This window comes from Vespa mandarinia, chromosome 17 (assembly GCF_050613455.1).
Source record: "Vespa mandarinia isolate Hongniang chromosome 17, ASM5061345v1, whole genome shotgun sequence".
Lineage (NCBI taxonomy): Eukaryota > Metazoa > Arthropoda > Insecta > Hymenoptera > Vespidae > Vespa > Vespa mandarinia.
This window is the reverse complement of record NC_140826.1, coordinates 4,005,374-4,030,000: the sequence shown is the minus strand read 5'-3', so window position 1 is coordinate 4,030,000 and position 24,627 is coordinate 4,005,374. Positions and strand designations below refer to the sequence as shown.

At 36.0% G+C, this 24,627-nt stretch overlaps 1 protein-coding gene across 11 annotated transcripts in view; it reads right to left on the bottom strand.

Annotated features, from left to right (window-relative positions):
* Window positions 1-24,627, bottom strand: part of LOC118443474 (cell adhesion molecule Dscam2) — a 203,105-nt gene that overhangs the window by 66,283 nt on the left and 112,195 nt on the right. For 7 of the 11 annotated variants that reach the window (XM_035870519.2, XM_035870521.2, XM_035870524.2 and 4 more), the window contains one exon: window positions 2,789-3,124. In XM_035870519.2, coding sequence (XP_035726412.2) covers window positions 2,789-3,124 — 336 coding nt within the window. Of the gene's footprint in view, window positions 1-2,788; window positions 3,125-13,486; window positions 13,561-24,627 lie in introns of those variants that run through there. The other 4 variants (XM_035870522.2, XM_085662194.1, XM_085662195.1 and 1 more) reach the window with 2 other exon arrangements.

The following is a 24,627-nucleotide window of genomic DNA, read 5'->3' as shown; positions in this document are numbered from 1 at the left end:
ATATTAACTCCATTAACGATTTCATGTTTCATATATATATTTTTTTCTTTTTTTTTTTTTTTTTTTTTTCGTTATAACTTTACTGCTACGGAGTAACGACCATAAGCTTTTCAGACCGCCTGGCGTCTGTACTTTCGGTAATTAGTGCTTTTCTTCTCTCTCTCTTGCTCTCTCGCTTTTTTTCTTTTTATCTTGGCCTTTCTCATTTTCACTCCTGCAAATTCTTATTCTCTATACGGATGGAAAAATTCACGAACAACGCTATCTTGGTTTACGTCTACTCAGCGAGAATTTGCCTCGATTGTACGAATCGCTAAACACGATAAGTGATTCTTCCCGAGAACTGTCACGATTGTTAACCACACTGGAAAACGAAAGTATCTCACCCGTTTGGCTCGTTTATTCTTTACTACTCCACCCCATCTAAAAGGCCCTCCCCCCCTTTTCCGACCACCCTATATAGCCATAGCTACGGGTTTAACGTTTAAAGAGATATGTACGCTCGAGTTACGCGTCCTACGTGACATACACCTGCGTACATAAGAGTGTATATATATATATATATGTACGGAAAAATATATATAGACGAAATTTCTCCCTGAGATTTTTTTCGACTTTCTTTTTTTTACTGCTCTCTAAAGATTCACATTTTTCTTTTTTCTTTTTATTTCTTTTCCTTTTTTTTTTTTTCTTCTGTGTATAATCTCGCCTGATAATTCGTCGCGACTTTGATAAAAGAAAGAAAAAAGAAAAGAGAGAGAGAGAGAGAGAGAGAGAGAGAGAGAGAGAGAGAGGAAAAAAATAGCCCTGTCATTTCACCAGCCCTTATACATCTCAAATTCTAACGTTCAAAAAGATCGTGAAAAATTTCATTGCTAACAATGTCATTACGTGACCGATACGATTACATATTTTCGATTTATAAGAACGTACGTATGTAACTACGTAAGTGTATACGCATTTATGCCTTATCAAAAATTTCTTTCATTCGCTAGATATATGGCGTTGAAATGATTCGATAAAACTTTAATAAGCGATCTTGTATATATGTATGTATATATATATACATATATATATATATATATATATTATAAATGAAGGAGAATGTAAATAAATGTTAAGGTAGACCGTTCAATAAATTCCTTATCTCTTGATAAAGTTTATGGTAGAAAAGAAAATCGTTGAGGAGAGGAGAGATAAAAGTTTTAAAATAAAAGTTTCAAGTGACTTCGTTCTTTCTTTCTCTCTCTCTCTTTCTCTCTCTCTCTCTCTCTCTCCCTCTCTCTCTCTTTCATCACTCTCGTGGTTTCCAGCGTAGAAATATCTTATGTACATACATACATACATACATATTATATATACATATATATGTGTGATACATATATATATATATATACACTTGGCAATGCACGTAAAGCCGCGAATCTTGATCTTGGCAGTGAGCACCGGTTGTTGGCCATAAGCGAGCATTAGTTTAGGGGCCATCCATCTAGTATGAGGTAAAAAAGTAGAACTAAAGAAAAATAAATGTAGTTGGCTCGGTGAGCCAACGATCGTTCCCATCCTTTCCGAGTCGTTCCCTTTTCGAGGAAGTCACCACTTTGAAACGTCGTTTCACGAAAACTCTCAATTAGATTTATATGAGAAACAATTTTCACCAAGAGATTTTTTTCACGTGGAACAAAAGAGAAAAGGAAAGAGAAAGAGAAAGGTAAAGATAAGGACATAGAGAGAGAGAGAGAGAGAGAGAGAGAGAGAGAGATAAAATGAGAGAAAGTATCGATAACACTTAGATTTCTATACTATCTATAAAATATTTTAAATGACCCTTTTAGTGATTTTCAACTCTCTCTCTCTCTCTCTCTCTTTTTTTGTTTCTCTTTCTCTCTCTCTCTCTCTCTCTCTTTCTATATCTCTTTTTCTTTGGTTGTATTCAGACGTTTATATCTTTGATCCTTTACGAGCAATGTACCAGGAATAACCAGATAATAAATAACGAAGCTAATCCCTTTGAAAGCATAGTCCTGTAATATCCTATCTTTTCAAGATCATCCCTTCAAGAAAGAGGTTTCAATGTTACGAGATAACTTTCTTGTTTTTGTCACGCATTCCATTTAATTGCACGCCAGGATGATTGGATAATGAAGGTAAAAAAAGAAAAAAGAAACTATTATAAGATGTCGTCTAATCGAGAAAGTTTTCACGTTTTAAAAGGTTTCAAGATTATCGTTAAAAAATAAATCGCGACGTATGTAGAAAGAGAAAGAAAGAGAGAGAGAGAGAGAGAGAGAGAAAGAGAAAGAGAATAAATTCTCTAGACAGACGTTCTCCCTCTCTTCCTTCCTCCCTCTCTCTCTCTCTCTCTCTCTCTTTCTTTCTTCTCTTTTCCTTTTTTCTTCTTTTCTTTCCAAAGAAATAAAAAATTTTTCCCGAAAGATTAATTTATCGTAGTCGCTCGGTTTCTAAGAGAAATTAATTAACGTCCTTCTCTCCCTTCCCTCCAACCCTTTCTCACTCTCTTTCTCTTTCTTTTTTTTTTTTTTTTTCAATCTGATATACCCATTAATCGAACTTTATCGTCGTACGTCCACGTGGCTTGAGAATTCGATCGAGAGTGAAACTTCGAGGAGATGGAAGAGGAAAGTCAATCGTTTGGAAAGTATATGAACCAGAGAGAGAGAAAGAGAAAGAGAAAAAGAGAGATGGTAGTAATATTATATATATATATATATATATATATATATATATATATCTCGAAGGAGACAGACAAGAAATAAAGAGCACTCACCGGCCTTTACCGTGATTTCACGGCCGAGCACCCTACCGACACTGTTCGAGGCTTGACATCTGTAAACTGCTGAGTGTACGTCGTGTCTGTAACTCTCGGCACCGAACGGTAGGAAATGCATTGAACCATTCGCCAGCATATCACGGATATGCGGTATTGGTAAAACGGGTGAGCCATCGCCCATCAGCCAATCGATCCTAGGCGATGGACTGCCGTGTGCCGAACAGTGGATCATCGCACCGGTGTCGTTCGAAAATTCCACCGATGAACGTGGCTCCGAAACCAAAACTGGACCCTGACTGTCCAGCACCACTCCTCGTCCTGAAACATAAAGTCCTGAATATATTAGAACGAACACGTACAAACTTTATATTACATATACTTTTGTTTAATAATATATCGTTTTATTTTTTCGTTTACAAATCGAAACGTCACAGTTGCACATTTATTTAATTATATCTACTTATATATATATATATATATGTATTTTATTTATTTATTTATTTATTTCTTTTGTATTATTCAGATGCGTATTTATTTGTTTCATGTCTTATGAAAATACTCGATGCAATGAAATTTTTTAAAAGAAAAAAAAATATATGCTTATATACTTTTTATATATGTCATAATTTCTCTCTCTCTCTCTCTCTCTCTCTCTCTCTCTCTTTCTCTATCGTTTCGGATTATTGATAGAATTTAAACAGCTTCTTTTCTTTTCTTTTCTTCTTCTCTCTCTCTCTCTCTCTCTTTCTAAAGCTACAGTTAACAGAACGATCACGTACAAGTAATAACGTCATATCGATCTTCCTCGATCACCGTTGCTCTGCTAGCTTTTATTGAATTCAATGCCATCATGGAATACAGAATTTATCCGTGAAAGTAACGTTTCTTCGTGGACACTCGACAGGCCATCGTTCATACAAAAAGCCATTATCGTATGAAGAAAGTAGCGAATGTTAGAAGGAATGGAGGAATGAAAATAAGACGACAATCTCTCTTTCTCTCTCTCTCTCTCTCTCTCTCTCTCTGTGTTCCTCTCTAAAAATCCATCTCCTTCCGCACGCATTAGACTTGAGAGTACTTAACTTTCGCGTCCTTTATTTCCGCTCTCTTTACATCTTCAACATTCCACTCGTCTAGCTTTACCTTTAAGACGCGTTACTTGAATCTCGAGAAAAAGAAAAAGAAAAAGAAAAAAAAAAAAAAGGAAGGAAAGAAGATGGAGAGATATAGAGAAACCACAGTTGCTCTTTCTACATAAAGCTCTCGAGATAAGGCGGAAATGATACGATCGCGTCTTTGGGAATCACTTAAGCGTTTAATCGAAGTAAGTTTTCTTTTCTTAAAAAAAAAAAGAAAGAAAAAAAGAAGAGAAAAGGAAAAAGAAAAAAGAAAAAAAACGAAAAAAAAATGAAAAGAGGAAGTAAAGATAAAAAGACAGGGAAAGAAGAAAGAAGGGAGAAAAAAAATATTGAATCGCTCGATAAATTACTTTAACTAAGTCGAGTGGGATGTAGATAGATAGATAGATAGATAGATAGATAGATAGATAGATAGATAAAGACGGAAAGAAACAGAGATAATAGATAAAGAGATAAGAAGAGATATAAAGAGAGATCGTGAGAGTCGAGCAACAGTATTCACGTCAGAGAATACGAAGAACGAATTGTCGTCATTTCATCGGGACACACATATACGTATACGTTCAAACAAATTTTCCGAATATTCTGGTCACACACACACATATGTATATATGTATATATATATATATATAGGTATATACAAGGAGTGAACTAGTTCGTCCATTTCTCCATAACAGTACGATCACAGCATTTTCCACTCTTTTCTTTCTTCGCCTCTCTCTCTTTCTCTCACTCTCTCTTTCTCTCTCTCTCTTTCACTTCATCTTTCTGATTCTCTCTATCTGCTTCAATCGAGAAAATCTGATAGAGGATCTCCATCGCAGCTGATGCCAGCAATACCGAAGCATTGTTCCGACTATTCTACCTTCTTGTTTTCTACCGATCGAGGACGACTCGGTGGAGGTAAATATCCTCAAGAAATGCATATACCTTTCTCATAAAAATAAGAAGTGAAAGAAAAGAGAGAGAGAGAGAGAGAGAGAGAGAGAAAGAAAGAGGGTGAAAAAATGTAGGTAAATAAGAACAAAAATCGATTGCATTATACATAAAAAGCAGTTTGATAACAGTCGGGATATATAGAATCGTTAAGTATACGATTGGTCCAATGGGATATATATCTATAGATATTAATATATATCTGTCTGTGTATGATGTGTGTGTGTGTGTGTGTGTATGTGTCTGTCTGTGCGCAGCGAGAGACGACGGCTTTGTGCGTTTCCATCGAAGCACCTGCGGTCCCGGTTTTACAACTATGTGCGCACCAAACCAACCCTCTCTATCCATCTCGTATTATCACGAATCTCCACCCCTCTAACTTCCCCTCACTCTCTTTCTCTTTCTCTTTCTCTCTCTCTCTCTCTCTCTCTCTCTCTCTCTCTCTCTAGTCTCTCGAATTCCAGCTCTCTGCGACCGATATCAGTTAGCGAGCACTGTACGAGCAAGCGATTTTCACGAGGCTCGTATTAAACGTGCTAGGAGGAAGAAAAATGGTTGGATTAATCACCCCCATGGGGACGGGGGAGAGGAGGGAGGGATTGAGGAACGAGAGGGATTGCTTCGTACATTCTGCAAACGATATGAACGGATATGCCGGTCGCTTGATTTTCGTTCGACCAACACATTTTTTCTCTCTCTCTCTCTCTCTTTCATCTATCTAACTATCTATCTATCTATCTATCTATCTATCTATCTCTATATCTTTCTCTTTTACTTTTCTATAGTTACATATATTCCAGTTAAAGTTACTTGTCATCAGATTGTTCTTTTCATTTTTTATCTTCTCTCTTAAGATAAACTACGTCTGTGTCCGTTCACATATTTACTCGAATCTATATACATGCATACATACATACATACATACATACATACATACATACATACATATATATATATATATATATATATGTATAAACATATAGTAGAATATTTGGAAAAGTCGATCTGTTTACGTCGAACCAACGGAAATTAGAGTTCCATGGTGGACCCAAGCAACGTTCATTGTCCCGTAATGCTACGAATTCGATCTCCGTTCGCATGAATACATCTCGTTCGAGGATCGTTCGAGAAGAGCTTATCTCGACAGGACACATAAACGTCGATCGAGAACGACTCATTCTCTCTCTCTCTCTCTCTCTCTCCCCACTCTCTCTTTATCTCTATCTTTCTCGTTTCCTGAGACTATCCAAAACTGAGACCGGTGAAATTTCATATTTCGTCGCCGTGAAGGAGGATTTCAACCGAGGACATTAACGTTTTATCGTTCCGCACATGTTTCTCTCATACCTCACATACACACACACACACACTATATATATATGTACATAAATATGTATATATATATATATATATATACATACACACAACGATAATTTCCTGCGTCATTGGTATGGAACGTGAATCCCTGTACATAGCTATGCCATGGTTTTGGTATTATGCATCGACGCCATTTATGCCACATTTACACGCACGACACACCCATACCTTCATTACTATCTCTTCCTCATCTCCCTTTAACCCCTCTCTCTCTCTCTCTCTCTCTCTAACACAGTTGATGCACCCTGGCAGTAGTACGTATCCGGCTGTCGTACATGCAGAGAGAGAGAGAGAGAGAGAGAGAGAGAAGAAGAGAGAGAGGAAGAGAGAGGACCAAACCAGACCATCCTCACTTTAGTGTACACGCACTACATATACACCTGTATATATGCTTGCGCGCGCCCGTATGTGATGTCTGTTTGTGTACGTATGTGTGTATATATTCGTACGCATTACATGTGACTGCATTGACTATGTAAACGATTCTGCTAGTGCTGCCGTTGCTGCTGCTATTGCAGTTAGTTGTTGGCTGGTGCTACTAGTACCGTTGCTGGTGCTGCTGCAACTACACCTATCTCTCTGTCTCTCCCTCTCCCTCTCTCTCTCTAGCTTTATCTCTCTAGCTCTCCCAGGCTACTACCCTGTATTTTCGCGCTGTAGCTCGCGTTCCTGATTAATTACAGAGAACCGTTACGGCTGGCACGGCCGTTGCATCGCACCGACATTATCATCCGGCACACGAAACCCACGTCACTGACGAATTAACAGACTAACTTGGAGATCCACGACTGGGCGTACAACGTTCATACACGCGTTATTCCTTTCTTAGTCTTGAGAAATGTCGTGTCGAGTTATCTTTTCTTTATATCTTTCAATTAGCACACAATTAGAACGAACGAACGAACGAACGAACGAACGTACGTATGTACATTTCATCTAACGCATATGTTTCATCCTAAAGTTTAATATAATTTAAATAATTTATAACTAACGAAACGTATACGTATAAAGGCTATAATAATATATTGTGTAAAATTATTATTATTATATCGTATTTATAAATCCTTTATGAGATTTATATGTTCAAACGAACGAGAGAGATTGCGAGACAATCAAAATTAAATCGTTGCGTATGATTAAAGAAAAAAAGAAAAGAAAAAAATCGATATTTTTTTCTCCTTTTCTTTTTTCTCTTTCTCTCTCTCTCTCTCTCTCTCTCTCTCTCTCTCTCTCTTTATATACGTGACGTCTATGAATTGCTCATCGAAAAAGGTTCATTTCGAATAGATCGAAAAATTTCACACGTTTTTTCGATTTTTCTAATATTCAAACACCATCGTCCTTCCTTTTTCCTCAATTCACTCGACCTCGTCCTCATATCACTCTCCGTCCCGAAAAAAAAGATAGAAAAATAATAATATTCGTGAAAATCAAAGGAGAACACATTGTTTAAGTTTTAATAAGAAAAATGATGTAGTCATTCGGCGACCGCGCCCTTTGCCTTTCGTTCCAGTTTTGTTTCGCTTTCTATTTCCTTCTTTTCTTTTCTTTTTCTTATATTGTTTTTTCTTTTTATTATTCTTTTTTTTTCGACATACTTGCTCCTCTCTCCCTCCCTCTCTCTCTCTTTCTCTTTCTCCACTCGTAAGCTTTTATCGTCGTATCTTCCTTTCTGTAATTTTAGAAAACAACGGGAAAAGTAGAGCCGTTAATTACGGCGGCACTTTTCTCTGTCCCTCTCTCTCTCTCTCTCTCTCTCTCTCTCTCTCTCTCTCTCTCTGTCTCTCTGTCTCTCTGAGAAACAGAGAAACACAATACAAAACAAAAAATACAAAAAACAAAACAAAAAAACAATATACACGTATGCTGAAGGGAAGAGAAAGGCAAGTCGAAAAATATGTCGTCAAACGTGATTACATATGCCGCTAATTAAGTCACAGGTGGTGTGGACCAGAACAAAGCGTTTCCTCTCCCCCTCCCTTCCACCCCCACCTCCTCTTTTCTCTTCTCTTCTCTCTTCTCGTCTCTTGAAACCAACTCTTTTTTTTCCTTCTTCTTTCTTTCTTTTCTTTTTCTTTTTGCTCTAATATTTTCTTTATTATCTCACTCTTCTTGCGGAACAACGTATGCGAGTGGATAAGCTCTACAAATGCTTTCATCCAAATATATATATTTATATATATATATATACATCATCGTCTTTTGACTTTTTTCCTTCCCAAGCGAAAAACAAATTTTCAAAGATAATCAAAGAGTATACTCATTATATATATATATATATATATATATATATATATATACATATTTATATATATATGTATATACTTGCATATATCGATTATCTTTGTCTATCTACAGACGAGTGAAAAATATCATTAATGTCGATTAAAATTGAAAAACCGTACGATCGAGCTTGAAATTCATTTTTTGTTTGTTTTACTCTCTCTCTCTTACTCTCTCTCTCCCTCTCTCTCTCTCTCTCTCTCTCTCTCTCTCTCTCTCTCTCTCTCTCTCGATATATATTTCCCTTCTTCGGCTAAAGCGAAGTAACGTGACTGTGTACAGGGATCACGGTTAATTTCTCCTCTGGTAATGGCGCACAATGCCACCGGCAATGAGAGAGGATAAGAGGGGTGAGGAGAGGAAACTCGCGTGGCAAAAGCCAATACGATTGGCCAATGGCTTCGATTCTACATACGAGAATCGTGCACACGCGTAAATACGCACAATCGGACGGCCGGATAAAGCCATGGAGAGAGCGGATCGATCCCGTGGAATATAAAGCCCCAACCCCGTTCAACCACCTAACCCTCTCCCTTTCTCTCTCTCTCTCTCTTTCTCCCTTTTTGCCCCTTTCCCTTCTCTTCCCTTCCCTTTCCTACTCATTCCTCCATTCTGCATCAACCCATTTTCATCCAACGACAACGACGACGAAACGTTGGCCTATCATCTTCGACGAATCTATTAAGGATACGTAAATTTTATGAAAATTCCATTTGTGTCTATCTCTGTACTGTATCTTATATATGAACGTACACACATATATATATATATATATATATATATATATAATAAATAAAAAGTATTAATATCAGCGATGAAATTTAATTATTAATGTTAAAAAAATATAATAATTCTTCTCAACGTTATGTCGATTCTCTCAGGTGTTAACAAAAAAAAAAAAGAAAAAAAAAATGCGCCATCCTTTTTTTTCCTCTCGCTTTTCCTTTGTTTTTTTTTTCTTTTTTATCCAAATCAAAAAATTTGCCGTTGTTAGAGGGAAAGCTCGAAATAAAGCTTTCGGGGTTACGTGTCTATGTGACTACGTAAGATACATATGTATGAGTTAAACGTTGAGGAACGTTGACGACGTAACTTCCGGGTGCTCGATTAACGTTCCCCTTCTTCTTACCCCCTCCTTTATTCTAACTCCGATGTAACACAATGTTCCCGACATCTTATCGAATCACTTTGCTCGCCAGAGTCGAATCGATGTAGTCTACACGGAGCACCTCGTTCTTCTTCGAGGTGCAGACACACAGAGGAGTAGACGAGCATTATGCACGCGTCATAGAGCATGATGTTGGCGTTGGTCCTCTCGAGTTCGTTCAGATAAAAGGAACAAGCGGTAAAGATCACAAGAGCGAAAGATGGTAAATAATAAAATTAGTCGGTTGAGATCTTCCAATATTTTTTTCTCTCTTTTCTACCTCTCCCTTAATACTTCATCTCCCTTTATCTTTTATTATCTCTCTTTGTATTTCTCATACGCTTCGATCGCAAATAATACGAATATATATATATATATATATATATATATATATATATATAAATCGAATTAAGAAAAAGAAAAAGAGTGATAAAAAGAGAGAGAGAAGAAGATAATTAGCAATAAATTTTAATCTACTAGGATCTTTTTCATTTGCACTTCTTCTCTTTTTCTTTTACGTATGAATATATATATATATACATATATCGAATCTAATTTAAATGCAAGCAATAAAAGCAAAGAAAAAAAATTTAGTTTCAAAGAAAGATAATAATTAAATTAGTCTAATAATATCCTGTAAATTCTCTCTCTGTCCCTTTCTCTCACTCTGTTTTACATATGATCGAACATTGAAGATATCTCGAGTTCTAATGGATGATATAAAAAGAAAAAAAGAAAAGAAAAGAAAAGAAAAGAAAAAAAAACTGACGAAGATCGAAAAAGAAAAAAGAGAAGAGAGAAAAGAAAAAGAGAGAAAAGAGAAAGAGATACGATAAAATTAGTCGACTAGAATCTTCTTATTTTTTTTTTTTATTCCATCCCTTACTCTCTCTCTCTCTCTCTCTCTCTCTCTCACTCTTTCCCTTTATTTTCCTCTCTCACGTATGATCCCACGTTGAATATATCTGAAGTTAGCAGGCGTCTTCATCCGACCGAACGGAAGAATCCAACGAGACGGAGCAATATCGACGGAAATCGAATTGCAAAATGGAGAAAATGACTGCTAGTGTCCTCGTCTCTAGCATTCCCTCAACATTTTCTTCGTTCGTTGCACGAATGGACGAAGAAGGATGCGACGAAGAGATAGGAAGAAGTTTGATAGAGGTAGAGATAGAGAAAAGGATATAGAGAAAGAGAGATAGATAGATAGATAGATAGATAGATAGATAGATAGATAGATAGATAGAGATAGAAAGACATATATATATATATATATATACATAGAGAGAGAGAGAGAGAGAGAGAGAGAGAGAGAAGAGAAACGCATTCCTGAGCGAGTTAATCCCCCGGAGTCTGGAATGGCTGACAATTCCACGGATCTGTGCCTTCTGCCATCCTCTTCCCTCCTCCCTCCTCATTCTCTCTCGTCCACCACTACCGTCCTTCTCCTCTTCATACGCTCTCTGACGTATATACAACGTATGTACTATTCGTACGTGTATACGCATATATATATATATATATGAATGTGTGTGTACGCATGTATCTATGTAGATAGAAAGCCGTACGTGTGCGCAAGGGTACACACGTATTTATACATGTTCATTCGCGTAATCGAGTCTCGTTCGTCTGGGTGATCCGTGTGGTTCTTTCTTTCTCTTTCTCTTTCAACTATCTCTTTCATTCCTTCTCTCTCTCTCTCTCTCTCTCTCTCTCTCTCTCTCTCTCTCTCTCTGTATATATATTATCATTCCAAATCTATTCGTCGATTCGCAATATCACGGAATTCGTAGTAAATGGATTGTAATACCGACAGGAATCTCGCATAGAATGCGTATTACGTAATGTAGTTTCTCTTTATCATTTTGTCCTTTTATTTTTCTTTTTATTTACATTCTTATTATCAATATATATATATATATATATATATATATATATATATGTGTGTGTGTGTAAATTATGTTATGGATACGTACATATGTATATAAATGTCAAAAGACAGACGACATCTAGTAAGATGGATCCTTTTCTATCGTTCTTTACGTTCGTTTTCGATAAATTTATCTCGATATGTTAAAACCTTCAGCATTTCGAAGGAATACGACTTTCCTGTTTCAACGAGAGTTCGTTGTCGTCGTCGTCGTCATCGTCGTCGTCGTCGTCGTCGTCGTCGTCAACGCGTTAAACGTCGTCGAACTGAAGATAGACGACAGAATCTCTCTCTCTCTCTCTCTCTCTTTCTCTCGTTTTTTCTTTTTCTTTCTTTCGCGAAAACGCGATTGGATTTTCCAAAGCCACGACGAATCGATTATTGGATATCGTTTTACTAAGGGAGGGAGGAAGGGAGGGAGGGGACTAGGTGGTTCGATTAAACGAACTCTTCCAGGAGAATATCATAAGGAAAACGAGGATTGTGTAGGATGGTAATACTGCTTGGCTTTTCGAAGAATAGACGATTCTTATCGATAAACTGAAATCTTGATTCTTTCTCTCTCTCTCTCTTTCTCTCTCTCTATCCTATCTACAATAAATATATTCATTTAAATCGTTCTTCCAATCGAGACTTTTCTCTCTCTCTCTCTCTCTTTCTCTCTCTCTTTCTCTCTCTTCTTCTCGTTGTTATTAATTCTAATAAATCTTATATTTAATTTATACGCCGATAATGAACCTTCTCTCTCTCTCTCTCTCTCTCTCTCACTTTCCCTATTTCTGTCTCTTTTTATCTATATTACGAAATAATGAAGGAAAAAGACAGAAATGAAATGACTCCTCCACTTCTAATTTCTAATGTGCTAAACTAAAATACGATCATCGTAGTGTGATATGAAAAGAGAAGAGAGAGAGAGAGAAAGAGAGAGAAAGGAGACAAGAGAATAGTCATTCTCGAGGACACTATGAAGAGGTCCTTCCTTCTGAACGTAAACTGCTTAGAGCCAGATAGCAGTCTCTAAGTTCTTCTTTCGTTCCCAGAGTAACTTTCTTAATTCCCCTCTTAGCGGAGTTAATCTTCCCGATTAATGCTTTACTAACCCCTCTTCTTCTTCTTCCTCTTCTTCTTCTTTCTCTATCTCATCTCCTTATTTTATGACGTCTATCTACCTATTTCCTGTTTCTGCTTCTTCAAAAATTTATATCTCGATAAATACTTAATCATTTAGTTTCCACAAAGGAGATATAGATTTTCTTTATAATAATTATAACATAAGGTTAATTTCGTTCAGTAATAATAAATCATTAGTTTGATATGTATGTACGTAGGAATTAACGAAAATTCTCGAAATATTTTATAAAATTATAAAGGGCTAAAGGGGAGAAAAGAATTATAAACGATGATCAGCTGTTCCAATTTTATTGACGTAATGTGTAAAAAAAATTAACGATAAGATTTAATAACGATTTAAATTAACGAAGACGCTGGATTAAATTTGCTGGGTCGAATCGTATCTGTTCTAAATAATGATTAACATATATATATATATTAATAAAAACGATTGCGTAGCTACTTAATGTATTCGTAAAAAAAAAAAAGAAGCGGAACTTAATGATAATCGAATAGTTTACGTGTCTTATCGATCTAATCGCAATGTATCTATTGTTGGTAACGAAGACGAAAATAATTAATCGATAAATATTCGAGATAATGATTATTAATGTATACGATAAAAATTGTTCTCGCAGTATATTAATCTATTCGTAGAAGAAACGCCGATGCTTTATTAATAAGTCATATGACTTTAATTGATATTATTAATTACGATTAAAAATAAAACGATAGAATCGAATGATATATAAGTATATAAAGTATTTACTTACGTCGCAATATGTTCGTAGGAAATAAAATTACGATAGAGAGACTACGTAGGACACATCCTCACTCTGGTACGACGTGAGTAATACTGAATGCGTATACCTTACGACGAAAACATTTTGGCTAGAAGGAAACGTAAACGATAGGTCACCTTTTGTTACGAGGCAATGATCTAAGGATATATAGAACCAAAAAAGGAAAACAAAACAAACCGAGACAGGCAGCGAGAGAGAATAAAAGGGAGACAGAAAGAGAGAGAGAGAGAAAGAGAGAGAGAGAGAGAGAGAAAGAGAGAGACAAATGAAAGTAACAAACGGAGTGGGAGAAGAATTACGAGCTTAATTAACTTGTGACGAACGAAGCCACCGCAAAATCTCACGGCGCATAAATTTACGTTGTACATTGCAAAATGAGTTAACGTTGGCACGTTTTACCTTCTCCTAAAACCTCTCCGCCGGCATCACCATTACCATTACCATCACCAACACCAGCATTACCACCGCTAACCAACATCAGCACCAGCAAACAGCAGCTACGGGGCATAATCGTTTACCAGAACCGAATCTCTGCCGTCTTATAAAATAATACGATATTAAAATTACGAGTTTAGTTTCGTTTTGCTCTTTTGATCCGTTATTCTCCTTCCAAATGATTATCGTTAAATTCATTCGTCATTATTGCGACATTTATAATAACTAAAAGATATATTATTCAATGAAATTACTTTGTTCTTTATGCTTGGAAAATAAATAAAAAAAAATAGATAAATGGATAGCTGGACAAAGATAGATAGATGGAGAGAGAGAGAGAGAGAGAGAGAGAGAAAAGAAGAATTAGAAAACGTTTAAAAAGATAAGTACAATATAAAGTAAGTATTTTAATAGACGAGTATATATATATATATATATATATATATATATATATATATACATATAGTTTTATATGATGGAAGAAGAAAAAAAAGAAAGAAAGAAATAGGATTAATTTGTTAAAAGAACAGAGATATCATAGATCAAAATGGATTATAAAGTTATTTTTTAATAAATCCCTTTTAGGTTAGGTTATATGTATCTATGTATGTATATATGTATTTCATGTCTGAATTTTTATTTTTTTAAAGGACGACGACGACTATCGTAAAAGCTTCCAATGGTCTCTACTATCGAACACATTTTCTTGACGTTTCAGATGAGAGATATAGATATGAAAAGAGACAAGAAAGAGAGATTTTAAGAAAGAGAAGAGACGTTAAAAGTTTATACTTCCTGACTTTGGGCTTCGTGCGAAATAAATAAAACGATTTCCGATAGAAGGAAGAATCGACTTCCCCGTTAAGAGGGACAGTGAGTGGGGGGGAGCAATGGAAAGAGGAAGGGAAAGGAGAGTGGCAGGGAGAATCGATTCGATTAATCGATACAAAAGTGAGGGAAACGAAGGAATTCATTTAAAGCTGATCCCCACGTAATTCGTTTGATACCGGGGCGAAAGTGGAGAAGTAGATAGAGTGAGTAAGAGATAGAAAGTTATTGTGTGTATGTGTATGTGTATGTGTGTGTGTGTGTGTGAGAAAGAGAGAGAGAGAGAGAGAGAGTTCTCGCGTATCCTCATCGCGTTTCTCGAGAAATGACTTTTGCAAGAATTCGATGGCTGCTTTTCCGTACAATTAATCTCGAATAGCAAGATCGATAGATGCTCTTTTTATATAAATAAGAGAGAGAGAGAGAGAGAGAGAGAGAGAGAGAGAGAGAATTTTCTTTGTCCGTCTCCCTTTATCTGTTTTTCTTCATAACTTTTTACGATCTCTCTTCTCTCTTTTTCTCCATTTCTTAGCGTCATACGAATTCTTTTTTTTTTTTATCTTTTTTATTTCATTTGAAAATTTATCATTTCATTATCTCTTCTTTTTTCTACTTACTATTTATCTATATACGTACTCGTCTTCGTCTCTTATCGTTTTATGGTCTCGATCCATATACTTGGAACATGCGGAATTAGCATAATGTGCACGATGTCGTTGCTCTCTCTCTCTCTCTCTCTCTCTCTCTCTCTCGCTATCTCTCTCGCCATCTATCTTTATTTGACTCTTCATGGATACTTCATGTGATACAATGAGGATGATATCGATCGACATGGACACACGTAAATACTTATTTACAAAGTATCTCTTCTCTCTCTTGCGCTCTCTTTTTTGAGTCGTTTAAATTTTTGATAAGTTAAATGTTAAAGGTATAAAAATTAACGAAAGGATCGTTTGATAAATATCAATTTGAAATTTGAATTTATAAACGGTAACACTGATCGATACGATGATCTATCAATATCGATTAATATGAATCAATTTTCATTCTCTTTATCTCTTTCTCTATGTATGTGCGTACGCGCGCGTGTGCATGTGCATGTGCATGTGTGTGTGTGTGTGTGTGTGTGTGTGTGTAAATTCAATGAACGTTACATCGTTACAAACGTGTAGAGATCGTGTTCCATGGGGCTGCTCGAGAAAATTAGGTGACGTTAATCCAGAATCTGTAGATTTTACGAAATTTCTGGCCATCGGAAGAGTAGGCCACATCCCCTATCAACGTTTACCTTCGTTATAGGAATCGATAATTTCAATTAATTCTCTCGATCCTCATTATGTTAGGCGAAATTGCGAAAAGTGGATCAGATCGTGGGATTGAAAGCTTTCGATATATTATTCTTCTATGAAAAAAAAAATTCTTTCTTTTCTCTTCAATATTCCAAGGTACGTGTAACGTATATGAAGGAAGAAGAAAAAGTTCGATCGTACTTTTTTTTTTCTTCTTTTTCTTCTTCTTCTTCTTCTTCTTCTTTGAACGAAGGAAAAAAGAAAGGAAAAAAAGAAAAAATCGGGCAAAAAAGGAAAAAAATAAAAAAAGGTAAAGCGAAGGGGAAAAAAAAAATTACGTAAATTTATTCGAAAGAAAAAAGAATATAAAAGGCGGATTGTGTGATGAAAGATAAAAAAAAAAAAAAAAATTAATTTCGACACGAAATAACGAAAATAACATGGGAACCGTAAAGGGCACGATATTACTTTCGTCTATACCTACGTCTGTTTCCTTTTATATATCTCTCTCTCTCTCTTTCTCTCTCTCTCTCTCTCTCGTATGTGTGCGTTTACGTGTATATGTCCACTTGGCCAGGAAAATCGAGAAACAAAGTATTCGAAGAACTTTTTAAAAAAAGAGCTCGTGCCACGTTAAATTCCAAAGCTCGTCCTACAAATTCCTTCCTCTCCTCTCCCTGCTTTGTTTTTTTATTTACCTTTTATTTTTTTTTTTTCTGCCCGAGTTTTTCGGCATTGCAAAAATTGTTGGTCTTGGGTTTCTTTCTGTGGAAACAGAAACGAGGAGGGGATTTCAGAAGAAGGATGGAGAGGGTCCGCTAGGATAGAGGTCGAAAGGCATTAAACCTCATTTCGCATTTTAATTACTAAGGGCGACTCTTTTGCGTTGGCGACTAAATTGTAAATTATTTTCAATTGTGAAGTAAAATATGGAACAGGCATATAAAATGTCCCACGAACATGACCAATTCTACGTCCCCCCCTCCTCTTCCACCCTTTTCCCTATTCTCTAACCATTACTATCTCTCTGTCTCTCTCTCTCTCTGTCTCATTTCAACAACGTAAATATAGTCTCGCCGCAGATATTGTTCATTATATGCCATCCATCGTTAATTACTCTGAATATAATTAAAAAGGTACAATGGTGTTCGTGATCACGGTTGTGCCGTTGCTACGTAAGCAAAATTCTTTTGTTCGACGTTACTTAAGTTCTCTATTCTTTTTCTCTCTCTTTTTCTCTTATTCATTCTCTCTCTCTCTCTCTCTCTCTCTCTCTCTCTCTCTCTCTGCCTTTCTATTTCTTTTTACGAGGGAGTTAATGTTAAAGCATAAGTAAATATAGTAAAGATTCATTTAATATCTACCTTATTGACACACACATACATACACGTACGAATGCTTATATGAGGTTGATAAAAATTAATTAATTAATTAATTAATTAATGGTGAAATTTAAAGAATTGGAACACGTCAAAATATTGCATTAAATAATGTTGAAAGTAAAGAAAAAAAAAAAGAAAAAGAAAAAAAAAGAAAATACAGTAAATAATGAAAATTATGAAAAATTATTAATACAAGGAAATGTTTTCTTTCTCTAAAAAAGAATTTATTTGTTAAGAATGTAGAGAAAAAAAAAAAAAAAAAGAAAAAAATAAATGAAACGAAAAAAAGAAAAGAAAAGAAAGAAAAAGTAAAAAAGGAAAGGGGAAGTTGTTTCAGGGAGGTCCAGGGAGGCTGAGAAAAAGGTGGTAGAGTTGAATTCCACGAGTTAAAATCGTACAATTTAAGCTAGGTAGCTACGCCGCAGTAATTTCATCCCCCAACGTAGTCGTCGCTAATTTAACGAAGTTAGCGTGGCGTAATTAAGAGAAAAATTCCAATTGGGAAGAGGTTAATGAGAACAAAGGAAGAGTTGGGATGGCTGCTCGATGAGAGAAAAGTTTGGAATCGTTCGAAGTTTTTATTATTTTTTGTTCGATCTCTTTCCTTTTTAATATTTTCTATGAGTTAGGAGATTAAAGGTCAATTTCGAGCATTCGAATAGCATCGCACGGTCCTCTTTAAAAAAAAAAAAAATAAATAAAGAAAAAGAGAAAAAAAAAACAAGAAAAAAAGAAAGCAAAAAAAGAAAGAAAATGAAATCGAAAGAAAAAATAAAAGTCATCGTCTTTTTTTTGTCTTTCTTGCTATGCCTCTCTCTCTCTCTCTCTCTCTCTCTCTCTTTTTTCATATCTCGATGGCACGCCGAGTTATTTCGCAATTTAATAGCGAGACCTCTTTTTCCTCCTATTTCTCTCTTTCTTTTTTTTTTTCGAGCTTCTTTTTTACTCCCTTCCACATTGCGACCGAGCGAACGAGTTCCTCCGATGAAACCAGGAATGCAATGATGCAGGATGGCGCAGTTGGACGGTGCAACGATGCAGAGACCGGACATTTTCCAAATTCAAAACGATCCGCGAAACGTCGCTCGTGACAAGCGCACTGTGCGACCGGTTCGTATATTCACGTGGTCAGACCGCATCGCATTTTAATTCTCGCTTGGCAGAAAATCGAAAGAGAAAAAAAAAGAAAAGAAATAGTAAAAGAGAAAAAGAGAAAGAGATAGAGAGAGAGAGAGAGAGAGAGAGAAAAACAAAGAAGAAAAAAAACTACCTCACATTTTTACATGTATTTCAAGTTTCTTTGTTTAGTTTTTTTCCTCTCTTTTTCTCTTTCTCTTTGTTGTTATCATTGTCGTTAATTAGACCAAAATTAATAAACAGATTACTCGAATTAATGTGACAATAGATATTTTCTATAATTTCGATTGAAAATTGGAACTAAAAGAAGAGAATAACGTGCTTTCTACAATTTCATTGTGTTCGATCGAAGCACGAATCTCGTAGTCCAAGCTCGATCCCAGAGCAAGAGCCCAGAATGAGAGAGAGAGAGAGAGAGAGAGAGAGAGAGAGAGAGAGAGAGAGAGAGAGAGAGAGAGAGAGAGAGAGAGAGAGCCCTGCTGAGCGAGAGCCAGAGAACCAGCAGAGCCCCACAGGCGTATCGAAATTTGCTACGAATCGACGCGATTGGATCGCGTATACGAGGAGATGTAAATCGGACATTGGGAGAAATTTAAGAGGCAGCATGCCAGTACTGTTTACCAGGAACGAGGCTACCAACGTTAATAGGGTAATAGATAGGCAGCCGTATTCGCGTGATTAGGTATCAGTCGATAAAGGTGAAATCGTTTCTCCAATCTATATATCTTCCTATAAATTCCATTTCGATAAAAATCAATTAGAATTTTCTTTTCTTTCTTCCTTTCTTTTTTTTTTTTTTTTTTTTTTCTTTTTTTTTTTTTTTTTTTTTTTTTATTTATTTCAAAAATAGAAGATTATCGTTTCATTTTTTGAATATAATCGATCATAATAACTGATCGATTAGGAGATTAGAATTTATCGCGTGAACAAAGGATCGATTTGATTAAGATAGCGAGAGATAAATCGTCCGTATCCGTTCGATTATACGAGTAAATTCCATCGGTTCGCAGGTTTCACGCTGCGAATTTCTCTGTGATCATGAGTGAGAAAGAGAGCGAGAGAGAGAGAGAGAGAGAGAGAGAGAGAGAGAGAGAGAGAGAGAGTGGAATACTATGCGCACGAGGATAGCAGAGGAGAAGCCATTAGACACGGAGTTCGCTACCAACTGGATGCGAACGTAGATCGGAACGACGACGGTGAAACTGGCAAACATATTCGAGATTTAGGACAAGCGTCGATATATACATATATATATATATATATATATATATATATATATATATATATATATATATATATATATATATATATAGATAGCTCTTGCGAGACTATCGGCGTCGGCTTGACAGATCGATCGTAATTAAATCGATGCGATCGATTGCCCTCCTCTTTCCCTTCCTCCTCTTCTTCCTCCTCCTCCTCCTCCTCCTCCTCCTCGTACTTCTCCTCTTCCACGAGAACCTCCGACGAGTAGCGTCGCGCACGGACTTAACTCTAAATCTAGGAATGGGGTCGATCGAAGCTATACCACCATCAGGATGCATTATGGAGCTGGAGAGGACATCGGCATAGATAGGTGAACGTGCTAGGCGGGCAGGTTATCTCGCGCCTATTTGCACGATAGTCCTGTTTCCGATTAATCAGCTACCCTCGGAATTAACGCAGTCTCTCTGGGGCTTCCCTCCTATCAACCATTTCCTCTCTCTCTCTCTCTCTCTCTCTCTATCTATCTATCTATCTATCTATCTCTTTATCTATTTATCTCATTAACTTGTAACATTTTCTCAAGATAAAAGATATGTACATACGTGTATATATTTACATGTATATAGATATTTAATACCATCTTTATAAATATGTTTATATTTTATTATAATTTTTCTTTCCTTTTTTTTTTGTTTTCTTTTTGTATCGAAGTATACGAGGCTCTTTCTTTTCTAAACGCGTAACTTTATTTATTGTATTTAAATCGAGTTAAAGTAAAATTTAAATTGATGATTTTAATTAAAAATTTCTCGATCTATAATTTTCCATCAATATTTTTCTACTTTCCTAATTCATTATTTGTTTTCTTTTGAAAAGCTAGAATCTCACGAAGATGACCCACTTTTGTTTGACGATAATTAAGTTTTAAGTTAGCCGACATCTAAGTGCATGGCTTTTATTAGTCTCTCGTACGGTTTACTTCGCAATATTCGCTTCTATCCATTCATCTATCCATCCATCCATCTATCCATCTATATCCAACCATCCATCCATCCATCCGTTCGTTCGTTCGATCGTTCGTTCGATCGTTTCGTTCGTCCATTTATCTATTCGTCTCCCTTTCTAGACCCTTAAAAGCCCTTTTGAATTTTGCTTTGTCCTTCGAGTTAAATACTTTAGACGAAGATATCGAATTAGAGGCTTTCATAAACTTACCCCCTTACAATGAATTCATTTTCGATGAATGATAAGAGAATACGTATAGAGAATGGAATGGCAGATTCAAAGGGAATCCCTCTTTAATTTTCCTTGTTTTTCTTTGTTTTCTTTCGTTGTTTTATTCTTGTTCTTTTTCTTTTTTTTTTACGTATATATAATATAAAAAAGCCCTCCCGACAATCAATCCTCCCGCGATTTTCTTCAATCTGAAAATGCCAATGAACCCACTCTCCTCTTCGCTTTTCGAGTTTTCATTGTTAACCGTGCACGAGTGGCGCGAATACGCGCGAGTTACGTGGATTCATCGACGTAAAGTGCTTTTTGCCGTAAAAAGAGAGAAAGAGTAGACGATGACTTTTTGTTTCGATGGACGACTCTCGTCGAGTCCACCAATCGATTCCTCTCCTCTTCCTCTGCCAATTAGCTTGCCTTTATGAACGTGATTCTGATCTCTTTTATCGTGTCGCATTACAAGCGATTCCTACGTGCGCGTACTTTTCGAAAAAAAAAAAAGAAAAAAAAGAAAAAAAGAAAGAAAGAAAGGGCAAAAAAGAAAAAGAAAAAATCAATCATTTTCCGATTCGATTGGGTTAAAAGAAAAATATCTATCTCTTTTACTTCCTATTTTCCTCCATTTTTTATTCGTCGGAGGTTACACGTTACGTATATAACTATACGTAAATAACTATAACTTAGAATAGAATCGATTAATCGATCGATTTTGTTTCTTCTTTTTCTTTTTTTTTTTTTTTTTTTCTTTTTTTTTCATTTTGTTTCTCTCGTTCGTGCCATCACTTTCGTTATTGTACGTTCTCGATATTTAATTAGCTTTCCTTACGACTAATCTTTTTTCTTTTTCTATTCCTTTTCTTTTCTTTCTTTTATTTATTTTTCTTTTCTTTTACCTTTTTTCTTTTTTTTTTTTTTTTTTCATCGTTTCGCCAAACGAAGAATTACTAGTATTCTCGTCGTGTTACACGTGGAACGTAAGAGTTTAACGAAGTTCGAGCGGCCCGTTCATTAATCACTATGACTTAGTTGCGCTTAACGGCTCGTAATAAACTTCGCGAAGGAGCGACTTCGAAGAAAGATGGCGGATCGTTCGAAAGACAGGAACGTTGTGTCTTTGCGTCTACTCGACTTCTCTCATAGAGACAGAGAGAGAGAGAGAGAGAGAGAGAGAGAGAGAGAGAGAGAAAGAGAGAGATGGATAGATAGATAGATAGACACTATTATCGAATTTACGTCACGTTCGTCGCTTCGATTTCACAAGACACGTATATATATATATGTATATATATATATATATATATATATATATATACGTACTATACAATGTATAATATAACAGCAACCGTAAACTCGATAATATCATAGTTTGTAATTCTCATAGTGTCATCTCTCTATTCATTTTTTCCTTTCTCTCTCGCTTTTTTCTTTATCTCTTTGTTATTCTTTATTTATTTATTCATTTATCTTTTTCTTCTTTGTACGTTTCAATTCTAAACAATCGAAGAATTGAAAGGCACGGATTACAAAATTAAATTCACAAAATAAGCTCGCAAATTATTTTCGCATGGTCGCTAGTTAGTTTGGTAGTAACAAAAAAAAAAAAAAAAGAAAAAACATAAAGAATGAGGAAGAGAGAAAAAAAATAGAAAAAAGATTGGAGGAGAAAACAAAAAAAAAAAGAAAAAAAAAGAAAAAGAAGAAAAAGGAAAAGAAAATAGAGAAAAAAGAGATCGTCGATGGATCGTCTGGTATCGTTTCAGAAAGAACATTTTTAGAACAGGTGGGAGTCAAAGACAAAAAATATTACGAGAGAGAGAGAGAGAGAGAGAGAGAGAGAGAGAGAGAGAGAGAGAGAGAGAGAGAGAGAGAGAGACAATTCGTGATTCTTTAAAAAAGAAATAAAATTGGAAGTGGAGGAGGAGAAAGAGGGGTGGTATTGGTGATAGCAATGGTATGTTGAGAAGGGGAAGGGAATACGTATTTGCCGAGTCTTTTTTCAAAGCTAACGTGAATGCGTGTGCTCGTGTTAGGTCCGATCCTCGCATCTGGCGCGAGCGAGCGAGCGAATAAATTGGACACGGCGTTGAAAGTTAGTGTGCATCCATACATACATACATACATGCATGCATGCATGCATGCATACATACAAAGATAGATAGATAGATAGATACATAGATGTATATAGATAGATATATACGTGGATACCGTTTGTGTTTTACACGTTGGAGGATTATGCGTTTCCGTATGGACGCTCCCGTCGTTTGGAAAAATCCAATTTCACGAGAAAAGCAAATTCGGCCTAGTCGTTAACGCCCATCGAACTATCAACCATCACAAACCCTTTTTCCATCGTTCCCTGGTTTCCTCCATTATTTTTTGACGGCTACACGACTAGGACAGAGAAAGAAAAAGAATAGAGAAAAAGAGAAGAAATCTCAAAGAACTACTACGGACTAGGATGAAATTTTTTTTTTTTTTTTTAAACGAGAATGAATTCTCTCTTTTTTTTTTTTTATTATATTATTTATTTCAAACGCGAGCTTTGGTAACTGTTCTAATTTAAAACACCTTCCTTACTACCTTTTCTATTAATTTCTCTCTCTCTCTCTCTCTCTCTCTCTCTTTCTCTCGCTACACTTTCTTCTATAAGCCACCTCTCTCGTTCTCCCTTTCCTTCTAACTCTTTTTCACTGTCTACCCACCGCCCGTCTCATACTCTTACTAGACTCGTAACGCGAGGTTAATGGGATTTTACATAACACCAGGCTCGCGCGTTTCATCGCGCCTTATTCTCACAGTTAAGCCCTGTACTCCTCTACCAAACGTACTCTCCTTTCCTCCTTATTATCCCTCCTCCTCTTCCTCCACCTTCTTTTTCTTCTTTTTCACCTTGTACTCCCTTTCTCTTCTATAATTTCACGCGATTAAAGGAATAATATTTTTCTTAACTTTCGACATACATCGTCTTTCATAATAATAATCCTTATAACGTCATATGCAATAAGATGTAAAATTTCTTATGTTTTCTTTAATTTGACATTATTACGTTAGAATTATCATTATGATTCTTAAACAATAAATGAGAACGATGTTGTATCGTCGAACGTATATATATGATTCCAAATAAAATCTTGGTATTATATTGTATCATTATTACGCAAATATCGAATATTGAAGATGAATATGATTCACAAAGGCATACGTTTTGCAACGTGCGGTATCTTCGTTAACCATCGGCTACGATGGCCGACGGCAACGAAGACCAAAGCCTTTTACTACGATGGAATACAAAGCCGTTAACACGCCGTTAATACGCGTGACAGCTTACGGATGGTGCCGCGCACCCTTTGCTGTCACAAACACGCTCGAGACAAGGAGCAAAGCATCGTTTGTGGATGCTTGCAGTTGCATGCTCTATCTCTATCTCTATCTCTCTCTCTCTTTCTCTCTCTCTCTCTACCTATCTATCTCTATCCATCTCTCTTTCGCTTTCTACCTAAAAAGTACACGACACGTATACTATTATATATATATATATATGTGTGTGTGTGTGTGTACGTTCATTTGTAACACGTATCTCTACATAGAGGACAACGCGAGTCAC